General features: G+C 37.3%; 3 protein-coding genes and 1 non-coding gene across 6 annotated transcripts; 2 read left to right on the top strand and 2 right to left on the bottom strand.

The window, feature by feature from the left end:
- Positions 1 to 35: 35 nt before the first annotated feature.
- On the bottom strand, positions 36 to 4,192 carry LOC18598133 (aspartate/glutamate/uridylate kinase family protein). The gene is made up of 7 exons (XM_007027518.3): positions 3,387 to 4,192; positions 2,711 to 2,846; positions 2,565 to 2,618; positions 2,372 to 2,463; positions 1,327 to 1,562; positions 986 to 1,156; positions 36 to 742 (listed from the first exon to the last, which is right to left on the bottom strand). The coding sequence occupies exons 1-7, from the start codon at positions 4,046 to 4,048 to the stop codon at positions 645 to 647; spliced, it is 1,449 nt and encodes a 482-aa protein (XP_007027580.3). The 5' UTR covers positions 4,049 to 4,192; the 3' UTR covers positions 36 to 644.
- A 3,368-nt stretch (positions 4,193 to 7,560) lies between these two features.
- LOC18598132 (pyruvate kinase 1, cytosolic) lies at positions 7,561 to 13,584 on the top strand. Of its 2 annotated transcripts, XM_088806176.1 has the most exons (17): positions 7,561 to 7,802; positions 7,922 to 8,018; positions 8,108 to 8,205; positions 8,554 to 8,709; positions 9,061 to 9,138; positions 9,311 to 9,442; positions 9,579 to 9,659; positions 9,764 to 9,835; positions 9,936 to 10,025; positions 10,337 to 10,481; positions 10,743 to 10,831; positions 11,559 to 11,654; positions 11,790 to 11,857; positions 12,112 to 12,211; positions 12,734 to 12,781; positions 12,959 to 13,018; positions 13,109 to 13,538. In XM_088806176.1, the coding sequence occupies exons 1-17, from the start codon at positions 7,734 to 7,736 to the stop codon at positions 13,259 to 13,261; spliced, it is 1,632 nt and encodes a 543-aa protein (XP_088662302.1). In that variant the 5' UTR covers positions 7,561 to 7,733; the 3' UTR covers positions 13,262 to 13,538. The 2 variants fall into 2 exon arrangements, with proteins under 2 accessions (XP_088662302.1, XP_007027579.3); XM_007027517.3 differs by lacking the exon at positions 12,734 to 12,781 and having other exon boundaries at positions 13,109 to 13,584.
- A 318-nt stretch (positions 13,585 to 13,902) lies between these two features.
- On the top strand, positions 13,903 to 13,975 carry TRNAR-UCU (transfer RNA arginine (anticodon UCU)). Its single transcript has one exon. It is a non-coding gene; the product is annotated as a tRNA-Arg (tRNA).
- A 508-nt stretch (positions 13,976 to 14,483) lies between these two features.
- Positions 14,484 to 16,564, bottom strand: LOC18598131 (sequence-specific DNA binding transcription factor). 2 transcript variants are annotated; one of them, XM_007027515.3, is made up of 3 exons: positions 16,482 to 16,564; positions 16,247 to 16,317; positions 14,484 to 16,024 (listed from the first exon to the last, which is right to left on the bottom strand). In XM_007027515.3, the coding sequence occupies exons 2-3, from the start codon at positions 16,266 to 16,268 to the stop codon at positions 14,619 to 14,621; spliced, it is 1,428 nt and encodes a 475-aa protein (XP_007027577.3). In that variant the 5' UTR covers positions 16,269 to 16,317; positions 16,482 to 16,564; the 3' UTR covers positions 14,484 to 14,618. The 2 variants fall into 2 exon arrangements, with proteins under 2 accessions (XP_007027577.3, XP_088662303.1); XM_088806177.1 differs by lacking the exons at positions 16,247 to 16,317; positions 16,482 to 16,564 and having other exon boundaries at positions 14,484 to 16,217.

Below are 16,564 nucleotides of genomic sequence, written 5' to 3'. Positions count from 1 at the left end.
AGTTTAGAATACACTGAAAATGTAAGCATTGCAAGTATATAAAGTCCCCATTCCTTGTATATGCATAAATGCTTCAAACGTACAGCGCAGATAGATGTTTTCATGGCATCGGTTCTCACCCTTCTATTAATTGCAATCTCAAACCAAACAATAATACAAATTGAATGCAATTTGAGAGACCCTAAAATTTGCAAATAATATAGTTCCTGGTACAAGTTGCCATTAGTAAGTTTCAGCTTGTGACAACTTACCACTTCTAATCCTAATCTAAGAGTATCACTTGTATTCTTGTAAATCACTAATGGTACATTGCAGCAACTATCTCCCACATCTGATGCTTTCAATATGTCGATACAATTTCTAATACATTTAAATAAGATGGGTATTGGCACCATAAGAGAATACAAATTGTCAATGAAGCAATTAGCTGTGAGAATAATTAGTTATTGGCATCGCAGGGTAAAACCTGGCCTCCAAATGTTACAGCAGCAGCATCTTCAAATCAAGAATCCACCCACACCTCAGTTGTAGAAACACGGCAGCAGGATTTACATGAACACTTGTTGTTACTAAATTATATTAACAGTAATCTGACTCAATATCCATGGTCACAACTAAATATGCATCTGATAAGTAGTTCTAGATCAGCTTATCCTTCCAGTTTGATCAATCAGTGTACCAACTTGGTCTCCACATAATGCTTTTGAGATGTTTCCAGGCTGAAGAAGATTAAAGACCACAACTGTACCAAAGTAAATTTATTTAATTGGTATGCTATCAATCCTATGGTACTTAATATCAACAGGTTACCTCATATTTAGAAACTTGTATTGGCAGCAATAGATAAAAATTTCAGAACAAGGGATACAAACTTCAAGCACAAGATTAAACAGTTGGACCAGCAATGTTTTGAAAGTGACAGAACTAATCTTCCGTAACTTATGTCTTTATCAATACTATAAATCAAGGCAACAAGAATACCAACCAGGAATGCCATTCTCTTCACAGAAGGTCAACGCCATCATGTCCATGGCTGTAGCACCTCTAGAGACTAACTCTCTAAAGGAGATGTGCTCAAATGTAGCATTGTTGTCCTGGGAGTGGCAGTCATAAACACCATCAACATTCGTACCTTTAAGAACTGCCTCAGCATGAACTGAACAAAAAAGCAAACATGTTAAAACCAGAGAACCAGGAAAACACAAAGGTGCCTATATGTTCAAGTTTTCTGTGTCACTGATGGAAGGTGGAAGAGAGAGAGAGAGAGAGAGTGACATATAGTTCAAGATATTTAATTGTTAAAGAACAGAAGAGACAGAACCATACTTTCTGAAGCTCGAAGCGCTGCAGCTGTGTCAGTAGAAAAGAGTGGATTTCCAGTGCCAGCACCAATGCCACCAAATATTACAACTCTACCTTTTTCAAGATGACGGATGGCCCGTTGCCGACTGTATGGTTCTGCAACCTCTTGCACTGAAAATGCAGTTTGCACACGGGTCTGAACACCCATTTTCTCCAATGATGACTGCAGCAGTATAGAATTCATCACAGATGCCATCATGCTGCAGTAAATTGAAGGGGTCATGGTTTGATTAGTTTCATACTGAAATGAATATGTAAGTGCATAAACATATTTATTAGGCAGCATCACAATCAACATATTGGACTTGAATGAACTAATTCCACTACAGATTCATCTAGAAAATTTTCATGTGATAATTTTCTTCATATAAAAAACCACTTTTTATCAATCTTGCGGTGGTTGATTATTCAATACTCCTTGTGCTGGTAAAGATCCAATCCTCTCCCTTCTTCAACACCGTATCCATGCCATCCTTTCAACATCAGGCACCACTTTGTATTCCTCAAGATAGCTGCCTATATGGGAATAGCAGGTAACTTTCTGCTGAAAACCCAATTCTAACTGTTTGCTACACATTTAACATCAATAAATAAGAATAATAAAATGTTGCCATGGTCAGCCCATGAAGATTGAAAGTCAGCTAAACAGATTTGATAACTAAGATCATTTCTTGTTACCCACTCTATCATTTTAGTTTTGTTTAGTTGAATATAACAAGAAACAGCATTACAGGCATCAAGGCATACGTATACCACTCAATTTGAGTCATTTCCAGAAACAACTAAAAAGTATCTCTGTATAGTTATACACCTAGAACTATCACAGGGAGTTGTGCCAATTTACAATACAAAGACAGCTATAAATTAGCAAGCTTCGTCTTACAAGCCTCACTCTAGGTTTAAGCTTAAGCATTACTCTCTTTTTCATTTTTTTTCAAAATTAACCCAAAGTTGGCATGCAGATCAAAGAGAGTATACTCCATTGTGAGTTAAGCAGTGACCACATTACCCAATTTGATATGCAGTACTTCTATCTAAACCAGTTGCTGAAACCCATGTGTCTCCGCAAAAGAAATTGCGACCTCCAACAACTATTGCTACCTGGAGAAAAATAATAAATAATAAAAAACAAAAAACCATTGCCTGTCAAAAGGATGCAATCATCCCCCCAATTATAAGAGATAAAATGCAGTAACGACTACCTCTACACCAAGGCGACATGCAATTGCAACTTCCCTAGCGATCAGCATTGCCACCTGATAATCAGAAAGAAACAACTAATTAAAGAATTCAATATTGATAATAATAGCATCATAGTTACTGACTAGATAAGAAACTCATGGTAAACCTTTGGGTCAATATTGTGAGGACCAGTGCAAGCAAGAGCAGCGCCACTAATTTTAAAAACCACTCTGCGCCATTTAGGACTTTTGGACTTCATGCTAATTATCTGACCTGCAGAACTTGGTGTAGCTGAAGCATATCTGCTGTAAAAATATAAATTAGGATACACACGACCATGATGGTATTTCTATTAGTATTATAAAGAAGAACAAATATACAAAATAGTCCATACAGTTCACACTAACATGATATGTACTAACAACTAGGACATCGATATTTTTATTACAAGCTGTAGTCAATAATATTAACAGATAAAACTCTTCAAATACAAAATTAGTACAAAACAACCGGCAAATGTTATTATCCACAAGTGCTTCTAGCATCCTTTTCAGATTTGAGTATTTGACAAAATTAACAACTAACAAACTCAAGAACAAAAGAGTGAAAATCAAGAAGCTTTGCTCACATTTTTCCTGCTAAAATTTTATTCCGATGATGATGATTTTATGCTAACATACCCACCTTTTAATTTATTCCCTGGTGGCATCATATAAAAGCTCACTATGACAACAACCTAATGAAGAAACTTAGAGAATTCGCATGCAATATTAGCAAATATAACAATAATCTCAATAATAAACGGAAATATTTATATTATCTGCTAAACTAACGAAATATACCTTTTGGATTGTCTAACGGCAGTTCCTGGAGAAGCTCCGCCCTTATCTTCATCAGGCACCGCCTTTACGGGCAGCGAATTCCCAACAATCTCCTCCATTTTCTTAAACCAAGGCCAATGGCTCACCGTGACGCCGCCATCACTCATCCTATGCCTCTCCAGCTTATACCTCTTCTTCAGATTATCAACCTTGTTCTTGCACTGCTCCACGCTCTTGCTCTGCTTCTCGCATCGCTCGCTAACCGCCGCCGCCACGTCCTCCCAATCCCTCCCTCTCAGATTCCCTCTGTTCAGCTGCGTCAGCTTCTCCATATAAGCTTCCAATAAACACCCTATCGCAGCGTCGCTCCATTCTTCTCTGTCTTTTCTATACTCCGTCGTCGATTGCTTCGGTCTCTTCAAAACGCCATCATTTATCTCCTCTTGATCTCTTCTCTTCTCGATCCGAACGTCAGAGGACGTAACGTTATTGTTGTTGTTGTCGAAGTTGGCTCCGCGGAAGGCGGAATCGGAGTCATCTTCGGCATCGTGGTTGTCGGGAGGAGGCGCGTGGATCTGCGCGTAAGAAGGGTGGTGGTGGTGGTGGTGGAGGACGTGGTGGTGGTTAGGATTAGTTTGGTGGTCGTCGAGGAGAGAGAAATCGTCGTCAACGGAAGAGGCCATGGGGGGGCGTTAGGGTTAGGGTTAGGGTTGGGGGAAAGGGGAACGGTTCGAACGGAAGACGTTAGGGGAGGAGGGAGAGACGCTGAGGAGAGAGTGGGAGGGCGGTTTGACGGAACGTGATGGGCCGTGACGGATAGAGACGGCTCCGTTAAGTAATGAAGGAATGTAGGAAACGAATTCCCACGTGGGTGGGACCCGTGTGGGTGATCGTCGGCATTCGGCATCTTCGGTTTGGTCCTTGTGTTCTTGGGTCGTCCACTGGGTTTGGTTTGATTTTGATTTGATAAAATTGGGTTCAAGACGGGCTTTATTCATGGGCCTTTCATCAAAATGGAGTCAATATTAATTCTTCAGAAGCCCACCTTAAGTAGAAGGGAGGGCAAAATTGTATGCTTCATCCGTATTATTTGCTGCTTAGAGCAACTAATTAATTCAACTTAGTCTTTAATATAATTTGTTGAAAATAATTTTTTAAATATTTTTTTGAAAATTTTAATATTTTTTTATTTTTTAGATATATTACCAAAAATATTTTATTTTATTGGAATCATATTCTAAAAAAAACTTGTCATCATCACCCATTTTCAAAAACTTTTCACTTTTAAAAGTTTTTTACCACGGCACCATAGAAATATCAATATTAACCAATTATGAAAAACATCTAAAGTCTAATTTTCAATATTAAAAATATTATATATAAAATAAAAAAAATAACAAAAAACATATGTATAAATAAAAATTATCATCTTTCATAATAAAAGCATTTTACATATATAATTAATCATTCTACAAATATTTATCTTAAATAATAAAAATTATCATAAAAATATAATTAATTAACCTACAAATATATTATCCTCCATAATAAAAAAATCTTACTTATCCAATCATTATCCAACAAACATACCGTAAACAACAAAGCTTAATCATCATCCCACAATATATGAAATTCTCTAATCAAACTCTTTACATGACGTCGCACTTAACCATAAATATCCTTGCTTCTCATGTTTTATTAAATAATCAAAGTAAAAGCCAAAAAAACCCAATCAAACCCTTCCATATTTATCACTTGCTCATAAAAGGGCAGCAGGATCAATTTCATTGTCACTTACTTTCTCACGAAAGAGGTAATCTCTGCCGGTCTTTCTTTTCCAATTTTACGTGCATTAGATCAGCTTCGGTGCTTTCGTCCAATTCGATATCAACCAAAGATTTGGCAAAACTCCTAATTGTTATATCTTTTTCAATAATCAATGTCATTTCATTTGACGAAAAGATCATGCTTAACCAAGAAAGGAAAAGAAACCATTTTCTAACATATAATATAAAAACCATATAGTTTTTTTTAACTATGTGAAAACTGTATGATATAAACTTAAATAAAGAACATGTACAAATCGTCACTTCGTCCTTATAAACTTGTCTGTTTGCAACAACCATCTTTAAATTGTTATTAAATCCAAATCCATTCTTAGCTATGATTTTTGTGATAGTATTTCATTTATTTTCAGTCTTGATATGAATTTCTTATAGTTTGCCTCACACTGAATTTTTCACTTGTAGCTCTCACTACTCAAGTGTACGAGGATGGCTTAACGATATTAAAAAGTTTATTTCCTTTCCGAACCTCATTAACAAGTATCTCGAGTAACACACATTTCGTAGGATTTGTCCACTTAAATTACTTTGACTTTCCCATTTCCACCATAATTACGAAATTAAGTCATAAAGAAAATGCAATACATAACCATACCTAACATATATAGTTAACCAATGATAAAAGAAAAAAAAAACATAAAATATTAATAACACTTTTTTTCAAAAAACATACGTAACAAAAACCTCAGCAATATATTAATGTTAGAAACTAAAAGCAAAAAGATGAAAATCTTACATTCTCTTAACCATAATCAACCACATAACGAAGCCCGTAACTAAGGGGTGCAGCCCAGTCTTATCCCAACAATCCAACTTTCTTTTACAGCTGACAATTCCACCTCACTTATCAACATCATTGGCATCTCCACCTCACCTCTAACAAAAGCTCCACGTCACCATCTCTTGTCCACCTCAACAGGAATTTGAGCTCCATAAACAAATTAATTTTAAGCAATTTAAATTAACTTAACTTAATCTTATCAAATCTCAAATCAAACAGAAACCACTCAAATTATAAATTTACATATAGAGATAGATGTATAACCAAAATCTAAAGGTTTAAGCATTTAGATTGAATTATACCATCTTATGCCATAGACTTAAAACATTTGTGTTGGTAGAAAAGTGTCATAAAGAAAAATGGATGAAAAGAGTTACATACCGTACGAATGAGGTACTATTATATTAAAGGGCTACCTAAAATAGAGCAAAAATAGAGCTCTCTAAGGAGAACAAGGCTACCTACTCGTAAAGTGAAAGTTACGTAGAGTGAATCCGCTATATATTGACTTTTGCATGATGGATTTATACAAAAAACAAAATGTTTATAGTTTGATCAATTAAAAACTTGCCTAACGATGTGACAGTGGACAACCCATAGGCATGGAATCGATGACGAGAAGAAAATTGCTCATATAACATAAAAATAACGAGTCATCATCAAAGATTGTACAATGAATTTTCCTTAGACAAGGATTTTGTCCCCGATACATTTGATTAATAAAAGTTTTTACTGTTTGGTTGTTCTCTGTAACAGGATAGTGGATTTACCCACCATTTTAGTTGAAAAAACATACCATCTGGTATTTAACGGAAAACAGGAAGCATGGAATTGAATAGAAGATCGCCTGATTCAACAAAAATGGATTATTCAGAAATTTCAGATTGTTGTCATGGGTTTTGTCCTCCAGCGGTCTTAGACAGTGAGAGAAGCTTGTTGGTTATGGGAATTTCATGGCATTTGCTTTGATTTGACCAAAACTCAAGTTTGGGCCGAAAGGACTTAATGAGCCCATCGTTGGATGCACATTTTTCGAATAACTTTTAAGATGTAAAAACGTGTCCCACCGAACTCCTCCCAAAAGTAAAAACACGACAGCCCATAGGATTTGACCCTTGCGGTGTCTCAATTTCCGTCAACTCTCTCAACATTACCTTGTGCGGATCCAACTTTCTACCTTTGGAGTTTCGAAATCGTCTAGAACTCTTCCCGCTCCCTGGAAAATTCACCATCACCTAATCGCCCAAAAGCACGTGCCTCTTTTTTTTTTTTTAAAAAACACCAATAACAACATCAGCTACTCTCCAAACAGCAACACTCTCTCACCTTCCACCCAATCATAACCATTCGTTCTCAACACGCTTGACGTGTTTGAGTGGGAGTGTGACAATTACCTATCCCCTTCGCCAAGAAACTGTACGGTCACGTTTCGGCAACCCTATCAAACATCATGAGGCTTCAAAAACCAACCGTTCGATATTCGCCACGTGTATAAGAATGAAAGAAATAAAAATCGCAATAAAAATAAAGTGGGACAAAGTCATCTGGTTGTGGTGGAACCAGGTTTTCTGTTCTTCGTTCAATAAAAAGGCAACGTCACTCAGAACAAAAGCATATCCTTCGGTTCAAGTTTTACGAAGGCAAAAGGAAAAAAAAATCCCTTCGTTCTCCCAACGCAAGAGCTCTCGATCGACGGATTCTCTGAAGGGAAATTGACTTTTTTTGTTTTGATTGGCAAAAAAAATGCATTCGAGTCATCTGCTTCTAGAAGAGCCCATCAGGATGGCTTCAATCCTGGAGCCATCGAAGGCTGTAAGTTTCACCTTTTTTTTTAAAATCAATCTGTTTTGTTTTTGTTTTTGTTTTTCCTGGGGAAGCTGATCGGATCGGAGTAGATTTCGAATCTGATATGTTCGTTGTCTTTTGTGCAGAGTTTTTTCCCGGCAATGACGAAGATAGTTGGAACTTTGGGTCCTAAGTCTCGATCTGTAGATGTTATTTCCGGTTGCCTTAAAGCTGGAATGTCCGGTACAATTATTGCTGCCTTACTTTCCTTTTAATTATTACTGCATTATTGGAGTTAGGATTTAGTTTTTTTCTTTTTTTGGTTTTGGCAGTGGCTAGGTTCGATTTTTCGTGGCGTGACGCGGAGTATCATCAAGAAACTTTAGAAAATTTGAAGGCGGCCGTAAAGAGCACTAAGAAGCTTTGTGCGGTATATTTTTACTGTAGTTTGGTTCAATTTTTGTTAGTTATATAACTTTTGTTTGCTTCCTGTTTGTGTGTTTCCTAGGAAAATTGTCCGTCTTAATGTAAACTTTGTGTTCAGCAGAAAACAATAGACTTTGTCATGTTTCCCTTTTTCAAATGGTTTTTGAGATTATTTTAGGACATTTTTGGTGTGAATTTTGTCAGTAATTTTACTTCCCTGTTCCTGAATATTGAGTGTGGCAGACAATGCGTGATTGTTTGCTATTGTAGTACAGATTGGTCATTGATTATTTTGATGGGAATAATGAAAGTTAAGAAAATCAAGTGATTTCTATATGTTTTTGCCTTTCAGGTTATGTTGGATACTGTGGGTCCTGAGTTGCAGGTTGTTAATAAAAGCGAGAAAGCCATCTCACTTCAGGCAGATGCTACCGTTATCTTGACGCCAGATGAAGGACAAGAGGCCTCTTCAGAATTATTGCCAATCAATTTTGATGGATTGTCAGAGGTCCAATGCTAGTCCACATTCACTAATTGCATTTTGTGTATCCTGTGTTGTTTGCTCTGAGAAAGTATCTGCATGAGCCTTGTTTTCTTGCCTTTCGGTTCTGTTGAAGTTTTAATGATAATGTGTTTGGGAATGTCTGAATCTATTGTACATTCTTGTCTTTATATATAGCTTTTCGCTAATTTGGGGTTGGGAGGCATTTGTTGGCCCGTGCAGTGCTTATATATTCTTGACACTGAAACTTAGTGTGTCAATTTTTTTCAGTTAGCTTGAAAGAATTTTCTATTTGCTGGTGGTTGCCTTGTTTCTTTGTACAATCTTTATGACAAACCATTCAATCTGGTTTTTCAGGCAGTGAAGAAGGGAGACACTATTTTTATTGGTCAGTACCTGTTTACCGGGAGTGAAACCACGTCTGTATGGCTTGAGGTAAGAAAAGTGGAACACAAATGGTGACTCTTTCTGTTTGTGTTTGTGTTTGTGTTAAAGTTGGCTGTTATTTTACTACCTATTTGTTGGTTGTTTAATTGGGGAATTTGAGCTGTATGATTAAAATTCTTATGCACCTAGCATTGCATAAATTGTGACCGAAATTGTGCAGGTTAGTGAGGTGAAGGGAAATGATGTGGTTTGTGTGATAAAGAACTCTGCAACATTGGCTGGGTCATTGTTCACTTTGCATGCCTCTCAAATTCGTATTGATTTGCCTACTCTCTCTGATAAAGATAAGGAGGTGAGCTTGCCTTTGATTTTGGCCTTTTAATTATCATAAACTAATGCAGATAGTAATCTCTCTCATGGTAAGTTGTAGCTTGTTGTCCTGATATTTCCATGGAATCCCATTTGTGATCTGTTGATAATTACTTCAGGTTATAAGTACCTGGGGAGTTCAAAACAAAATCGACTTCCTCTCACTATCATATACACGACATGCAAAAGATGTTCGGCATGTATGTATTCCTTCTGCTTCACTCCCCTTATCTGGTTTTATTTCTTTATTTTTTTTTTTTTAAGTTTCTTCATTTTTCCGATTGCTCTTTTCTGCTCTTTGTAGGCACGCGAGTTCCTTTCAAAGTTGGGTGACCTCTACCAGACACAAATTTTTGCGAAGATTGAAAACATAGAGGTGCATTACATATTCTATTTGCCAAAAACAATGAATATACATAGTTTTGATTGCACATGCTGTGAATAAGGATGTGACATTAATGTTTTTCATATTTCAGGGATTGAACCATTTTGATGAGATTCTAAAGGAAGCAGATGGAATCATCCTTTCCCGTGGAAATTTGGGCATTGATCTCCCACCTGAGAAGGTCAGTTTCATAACTTGAACAAGCAGCCATTTTGCAGATCTTACTGTAAATTTTGTTAGTAAGTCACGTTATTATAAATACTAGAGACCCAATCTGTAGAGGGCTATTATACATCAGTTCTTCTGCAAAATGTATCTTGTTGAATATACCATGCAGTTTATTGCATCGTGTACAATTCTATTTCATAAATTTTTGTTGGTAGCCTTGGTCCTAGTTTTAAATGCACATAAATTAGTTCAATATGTGGATATAGTGCCTAGAGTGGCTATTGGTTAGGGCTTGTTGCTAATCAAAATCCCTTTTCTATGCAGGTGTTCTTATTTCAGAAAGCTGCCCTTTACAAGTGTAACATGGCTGGAAAGCCTGCAGTGGTCACTCGTGTTGTGGACAGTATGACTGACAACTTGAGGCCCACTCGTGCTGAGGCAACTGATGTTGCCAATGCTGTTCTTGATGGTATGTTACTGTGCTATATTGTGGACTTTTGCTGCTTTTGAGTTTGTTCATTGATACTCCTTAACAATTTCATTTAAATTATTTGTTATTGCATGCTATATGTGATAAGATATCACTGGTATAAAAAATCTATTATTTTGTTCATTGGAGTTGGGAACTGTTTTTGACAAGCATGTAAATAATTTTCTATTATAAATAGTTATTGCTCCTCTCATGCAATACAGGATTTAAACCTGCTGTCTCATATTCTGATTGCTGCAGGAAGTGATGCTATTCTTCTTGGTGCTGAGACCCTGCGTGGATTATACCCTGTTGAAACCATTTCTATTGTTGGCAAAATTTGTGCAGAGGTAAATTTTCTCTATGTCTCCTAAATGCGCATAACTTGAAGCTTTTAACTTATGCAGCCCCAACTTTGGAGACCTTGTTGCCTTGTGACAGACTTTATAATGTGGTTCTGACTTCCAAGACTCACTAATGTAAACATTTTTTTTTTTTGAACTTTCTGTTGCTTGGTTGGGACATGGACATCCAATCCATGTTTATGTGGTTCATAAGGGGGAAAAAAACATTGCACATTTCCCTTTTTCCCTGAAAGCTGTCTCCCTGTGGTTGAATGAAGTATCCTTCACAGGGATGAGAGTCAGATCATTCCTTTTTTTGCAGTCAATTTATTGTCTTAGGCTATGGGCTATGGTTCTACTAGATTTTTCAACTAAGAAAAACCCAAAATGACATAACACTTGCAAGACCAATTTTTCTTGTAGTATTCCCATTGGTGATGAACCTTTCTGCAGAAATTTGACCTTCAATCTTAAGTAAGCAAAAACTTGTGCATTGATGCTCTTTTTATGCAAGAATGCATAAATTCTGCATCAACTTTTGGTTTGTAATTTGGGTGCTTTATATTTATTGTTATATTGCATGGGATACCAATTAACTTGCCATGCATATCAATGAGATGGATTACTTACTGTTCTGGAAATATTAAAATGAAAAATTATTACTAATATTCCTTTTTCGTTTTCTGAGTATTTACAATTTGGGATTTTTCATTTTTATTATAAAATTCCATAGGCAGAGAAGGTTTTCAACCAGGATCTATATTTCAAGAAGACTGTCAAGTATGTTGGAGAACCAATGACCCACTTGGAGTCCATTGCTTCCTCTGCGGTATTTATCTGTCCCGATTTTGCTTTTCTGATATATGCTTTTATCATTATCATAGTGGCCTTTACCAGCATTAGTTATAGATAAATTGAGTGCATATCTGCAATGTGTTTCTGATAGGATGAATTTCTTGTTTAGGTACGGGCAGCAATTAAGGTGAAGGCATCAGTTATTATATGTTTCACATCCTCAGGGAGAGCTGCAAGGTATGCTATTACCATATGATCAAGTTTAATTAGATATGAGCTGTTTTCTTTTTTTTGTCCCCCAAGATTTTCTCGTTTTTCGCTTTTGTTTGAAGGACTCTTTTTCTTCTTTTTGTTGGGGGGGGGGGGGGGGGGGGGAGAGGAGGGGTTGTTAATGGGAACTTGTGGAAGGTCTATTTATTTCATTTCTAACATTCTACATTAAGTGGACATTGATTAATTTATGTGGCTTCTGAATGTATTCTATGTACCAGATTGATTGCAAAGTACAGGCCAACAATGCCTGTTCTCTCTGTTGTCATCCCTCGCCTTAAGACAAATCAATTGAAGTGGAGCTTCAGTGGGGCCTTTGAGGTATGCCATTTACCTTGAATCCTGGATATTCAACTAACTGCGTGGAAGTTAATTTTGTTGGTTTTATAGTCTGGTATAGTTGATGTCAACATATCCAAAAGTGGGAAAATGCTCACTTTTTGATTGTGCAAGTGTTAGTAAAGTAGTCAACTGGTTCCATTGTTCTAGTCTTTTCTATCTTGCTTTTCTGTAAAAATGTCTAGACTTGGGGAAAGACTTTTGTCTTGGCTGGTCTTTTGAATTCTTTGAATCGTTGATTTGGTTGAACATCCTGTGTTTATTTGTAAACCATCTGGAATGACTTGCTGTATGACCTGGCTGTGATGGAATGCCATCTTAAGTTTTGTCTTCACCTGAATGTATGTTTTCTGCCTAGTGGTGGTGATCTGCTCTACACTAATATGGAAAAGCCTCCTTTCCTTGTGCTGAAATCAATTTTGTCATATCATTTCCAGAACATATGTTTTGTTTTATTAAGCTTGGTTTACCATTAAACCATCATAACAGTTGTCAGTTTTTCAGATGCAGTTAATAATGCCTTGCAGTAGTCATCTAAAAGAAGAATATGTGGTATAATTCTGTTGCAGAAGTCTCAGAAGTTGGCCTATTTTTGTTCTTGACTTTAGTTTACTTTGCTAGTTAATTTGTAGAACTTTACAGTCTGTTGATGGAATGTTTATTGTGTGGCTTATACCCATTCGTCCGTGCTAATGGAACTTACTACCTTGTTTCTTCTGAATCCTTCAGGCAAGGCAATCCCTCATTGTCAGAGGTCTTTTCCCTATGCTTGCAGATCCACGACATCCTGTAAGTACCTTATGCCAATTGTTACTATGTTCTTCAAGTCTGAAAGAAACTTGTATTTTTGTTTACGTGAGAACTTGTATGGATCCGCAGGCGGAGTCTACAAGCGCAACAAATGAGTCAGTTTTGAAGGTTGCCCTCGACCATGGGAAGGTTTCAGGAGTTATAAAGTCACATGATCGAGTTGTTGTCTGTCAGAAGGTTGGGGATGCTTCTGTCGTAAAGATTATTGAGCTTGACGATTAAACCTAAAACATTTTTGTCGCAGTCAGTCTGGGATTTTTTCCATCCTGAGTTTTGAAGCGGTGAATGGACTTTACTTTTTATTTACGAGGTATTGTCTCCAGGATTTGGAGATGCATGGATTTGGAATTGTATTAAGAATACACATTTACAAAATGGTAATTATTCTAGCCTATACAAAAAGAATCCCATGGAAAATATGCCCATGTTCCTGGTTTTCAATTTGATGCGTAGGCGAATAACATCCTAGTTCCACATGCTTCCAGTGGATTTTGATTTTTGTGTTGGTTCAGCTCCAAATGAACATGCTGATTTTTGTGAGACAATTGCTTTTTATTTTGAGCATTACGTTGTACGCAATTAGATTGGTTAAACTTATCATGCTCAGATGTAGCCGGTTTTAACTTTTGCAAATCTAGATTGAATATTGATCCGTCTTGGTTACAGGATGATAGCAAAGCTAGAACGTCAACGTTGTGGTTTTCATTGTTGAAACTTTAAAGAGGCAGCCGGTTCTTGTCTGAATATTTAAAGATTTAGCATGTTTGGAGCTTTAATCTGTCGCTGGCGGTGCTGGCAAGGGGGTCATGCGGGGACTGATTAAATGTTATATTACTTTTAATAAAAATACTTTTCCCGTGGAAGCGCCTGTGGCCTAATGGATAAGGCGTCTGACTTCTAATCAGACGATTGTGGGTTCGAGTCCCACCAGGCGTGCCCTATCAATTTAATTTTCCAGGATTTATATAAACATACATATTATATTTTCTATTTCTCGACAAGTTTTGGTTCCTGCGAGGTGTGAAATGGAGTTTTTAAGACACCATTTTTTGTTTGCTTCTTTCATTAATTTTGTTTGTTGCTGGAAAATCCGAATTGATCCGCTACAGAGGGAAAACTGGCAGAGCTTCCATTTGGATTTTCCAGGAATTTTCACACTGGCTAGAGGAAACTTGCAAAGAGCACCGCATGAAACTTCCAAGTTTTTAACACAATTCTGTTTTCTAGGATAACAACCTTAAGACAATCTTACACTTGTTTAGACAAGAAACCGTCAAAAACATTGTTTTTTTTTTTTTTTCCCACGCACCTCCTTAGTCCTCAAATCACTTCACATTATGAGCATTCATTACTGCTGCTGAAGACATTTTTTTCTGGTAAATTTTGTTCGTAGAATGCAATTGACATGTGTGAGAGCCAAAACCTCTTTCATCATGATCCAAGATTGAAAGCACAGAATTCATATATCAAATAACTAGATTTCATAAACAAAAGCAGAACAACCTTTCATATAAAAGTATCTGTCTAATCAAAAACTCTAAAATCCCTATCTAACGTGACCTATCGTATGTTACATTTCTCATCCAGTGATGCTAGATGGGTCTCCCCTCTTGCTTGACGAATGCTGCTGAGGTTGATGTTGGTGCTGAAGATCAACCAACTCCAACTCCTTCTGCCTAACAAGCAGCACCATTCTCTCATTTTCCAACCGCCTGCGTTCATTCTCAAGCTTTGCTTTCTCCATTTCCCTCTCTTTCTTGCCACTGAATTTGACCCACTTGAGCCTTTGCTTCTCAAGCTCGAATGCTTGGTATTGGTAGCTCACTTGTTGCTCTTCCAATTGCATTAGCCTCATTTTCATCCAATGCTTCTTCTCCCAAACACTCTTTGACCCATCTTGTATCACATTCACCGCTTCACAGCTCAATTGTTGCATCAATGGAGATAATGACATTGCCAATGCTCCCTTTCTTGGCCTTTTACGAGTAGACTTTTCATCGTTGTCTTCATCATCTTCTTGACCGTGTCCATTGTGGCCTCTTGAGTGACCATCCATGGCCTCTTCATCATCCTCATCCTCATCATCATCAGAGTCATCATCATCATCATCATCCTCTTCGTCACTGCCTACTTTAGTCAATTTCAATGCCTCTGGATCCATTCCACCCGAATTGCCAGCAATTTGAGCAGTATCTGATGAATGGAGGCATCGTTGTTGTTGAGCTTGCTGGTGCTGAATCTGGGATGTCTCAGTGGCCACCTCTGGCGAATGATTAGCACCACTAGCCCCAGCAGTTGCACCATGGCCACAGCTATTATGATAAGCACACATTTCCCTGAAAAACAAGTGCTTAGAATTCAACAATTTTCTAACTTCTTCCTTCATTTTCGGGGACAAATCCATTGTATCAAGCAAGCTTTGATTCTCCACCACCTTACAAGCTGTTCCTCTACCAAGTATATCATTAACCCTCTTATACCTCTTATTCAAATCATTGAACTTGTCTTCACATTGTTGTGGTGAGACATAAAACCCTTTCTCCATCATAGCCCTCGAAACCGATTTCCACTTCCCTTTCTTTTGTAATAATCCACCAGCCTTTTTCTTGCCAGCAGGATCATTCCCTTCTGATCCAGCTTCATCACCAATATAATAAACCGCCATTATAAGTAGCCTAACCATGCTATCAGTCCATTTCATTCTTTGCCATGGAGATATTTTTCTCTTAGCATCAGCAGCACCATCATCGGGAGTAAAACCGGGTTCATCTTCATCACTGAGAGGGGATAGTTGTTTAGTTTTGGAAGCAAAAGGATAGCCTTGTTTAACAGATTGTTGGTGTTGTGAGTGGTCAGTTTCGTGAAGGGAATAAGCAACCATTTGTGGGTGATGATGTAACTGATGTGGGTTTTGGGCACTTTGGGGGTTTTGAGGTTGTTGTTGTTGTTGTTGGGGGTGTAATGGCATTTCAAGGCCTAACATTCCTGAACCAATCCCAGAAAACATCCCACCAGGCAAACCATTAGTTTCCATTCAGAACAATAATAAAAACAGCTCTTACAAGAATTATTGGAGATCTCAAATACCCTGTCCAGGTAAATGTCATTGGCTACTACTTTTTCACTTTTTCTGAATTCTTAAAAGACAACAAAACATAAATTCCTAACAGGCAATTGATAGAACCGAAAAAAAGCTAAAAGGCATACCCAGTAAAGAACTGACTACCATTGAGTTGTAACAATCACCAGGCACCTGAAAACTTCTTCTTCTTCTTCTTCTATACCCAGAAAAAAAGGCTGTGAGTGCCCTTTCTTTTAGATTTTCAATAATGTAACAGAAGAAAACAACAATATGAGCAGAGAGAAAAGAGAGGTGAAGCGAGTTAGAGCGCAATAGATTGAGAGATATAGAAAACATAGATAGAGACAAAGAGTATTATACAGAGAGCCGAGCAGCCGGTTTTAGTTTGCCAAAAAGATCTTTTCTTTGTGCTATGGCAGAAAAACTGGCCCATGGTTTTGGGT

This window comes from Theobroma cacao, chromosome 5 (genome assembly GCF_053813885.1).
Source record: "Theobroma cacao isolate CCN51 chromosome 5, ASM5381388v1, whole genome shotgun sequence".
NCBI lineage: Eukaryota > Viridiplantae > Streptophyta > Magnoliopsida > Malvales > Malvaceae > Theobroma > Theobroma cacao.
The sequence above is the reverse complement of the archived record's forward strand: the minus strand, read 5'-3'. Positions and strand labels throughout refer to the sequence as shown.

Coding starts and splice junctions, on each gene's coding strand:
- LOC18598133 (XM_007027518.3), bottom strand. CDS start 4,048: ATGGCCTCTTCCGTTGACGACGATTTCTCTCTCCTCGACGACCACCAA. Junction 2,847..3,386: donor GCCGTTAGACAATCCAAAAG/GTATATTTCGTT, acceptor TTTTTACAGCAG/ATATGCTTCAGCTACACCAA. Junction 1,563..2,371: donor AGTACTGCATATCAAATTGG/GTAATGTGGTCA, acceptor AATTTACTGCAG/CATGATGGCATCTGTGATGA.
- LOC18598132 (XM_088806176.1), top strand. CDS start 7,734: ATGCATTCGAGTCATCTGCTTCTAGAAGAGCCCATCAGGATGGCTTCA. Junction 10,026..10,336: donor TTGATCTCCCACCTGAGAAG/GTCAGTTTCATA, acceptor TTTTCTATGCAG/GTGTTCTTATTTCAGAAAGC. Junction 12,212..12,733: donor GCTTCAGTGGGGCCTTTGAG/GTATGCCATTTA, acceptor TCAGTTTTTCAG/ATGCAGTTAATAATGCCTTG.
- LOC18598131 (XM_088806177.1), bottom strand. CDS start 16,073: ATGGAAACTAATGGTTTGCCTGGTGGGATGTTTTCTGGGATTGGTTCA.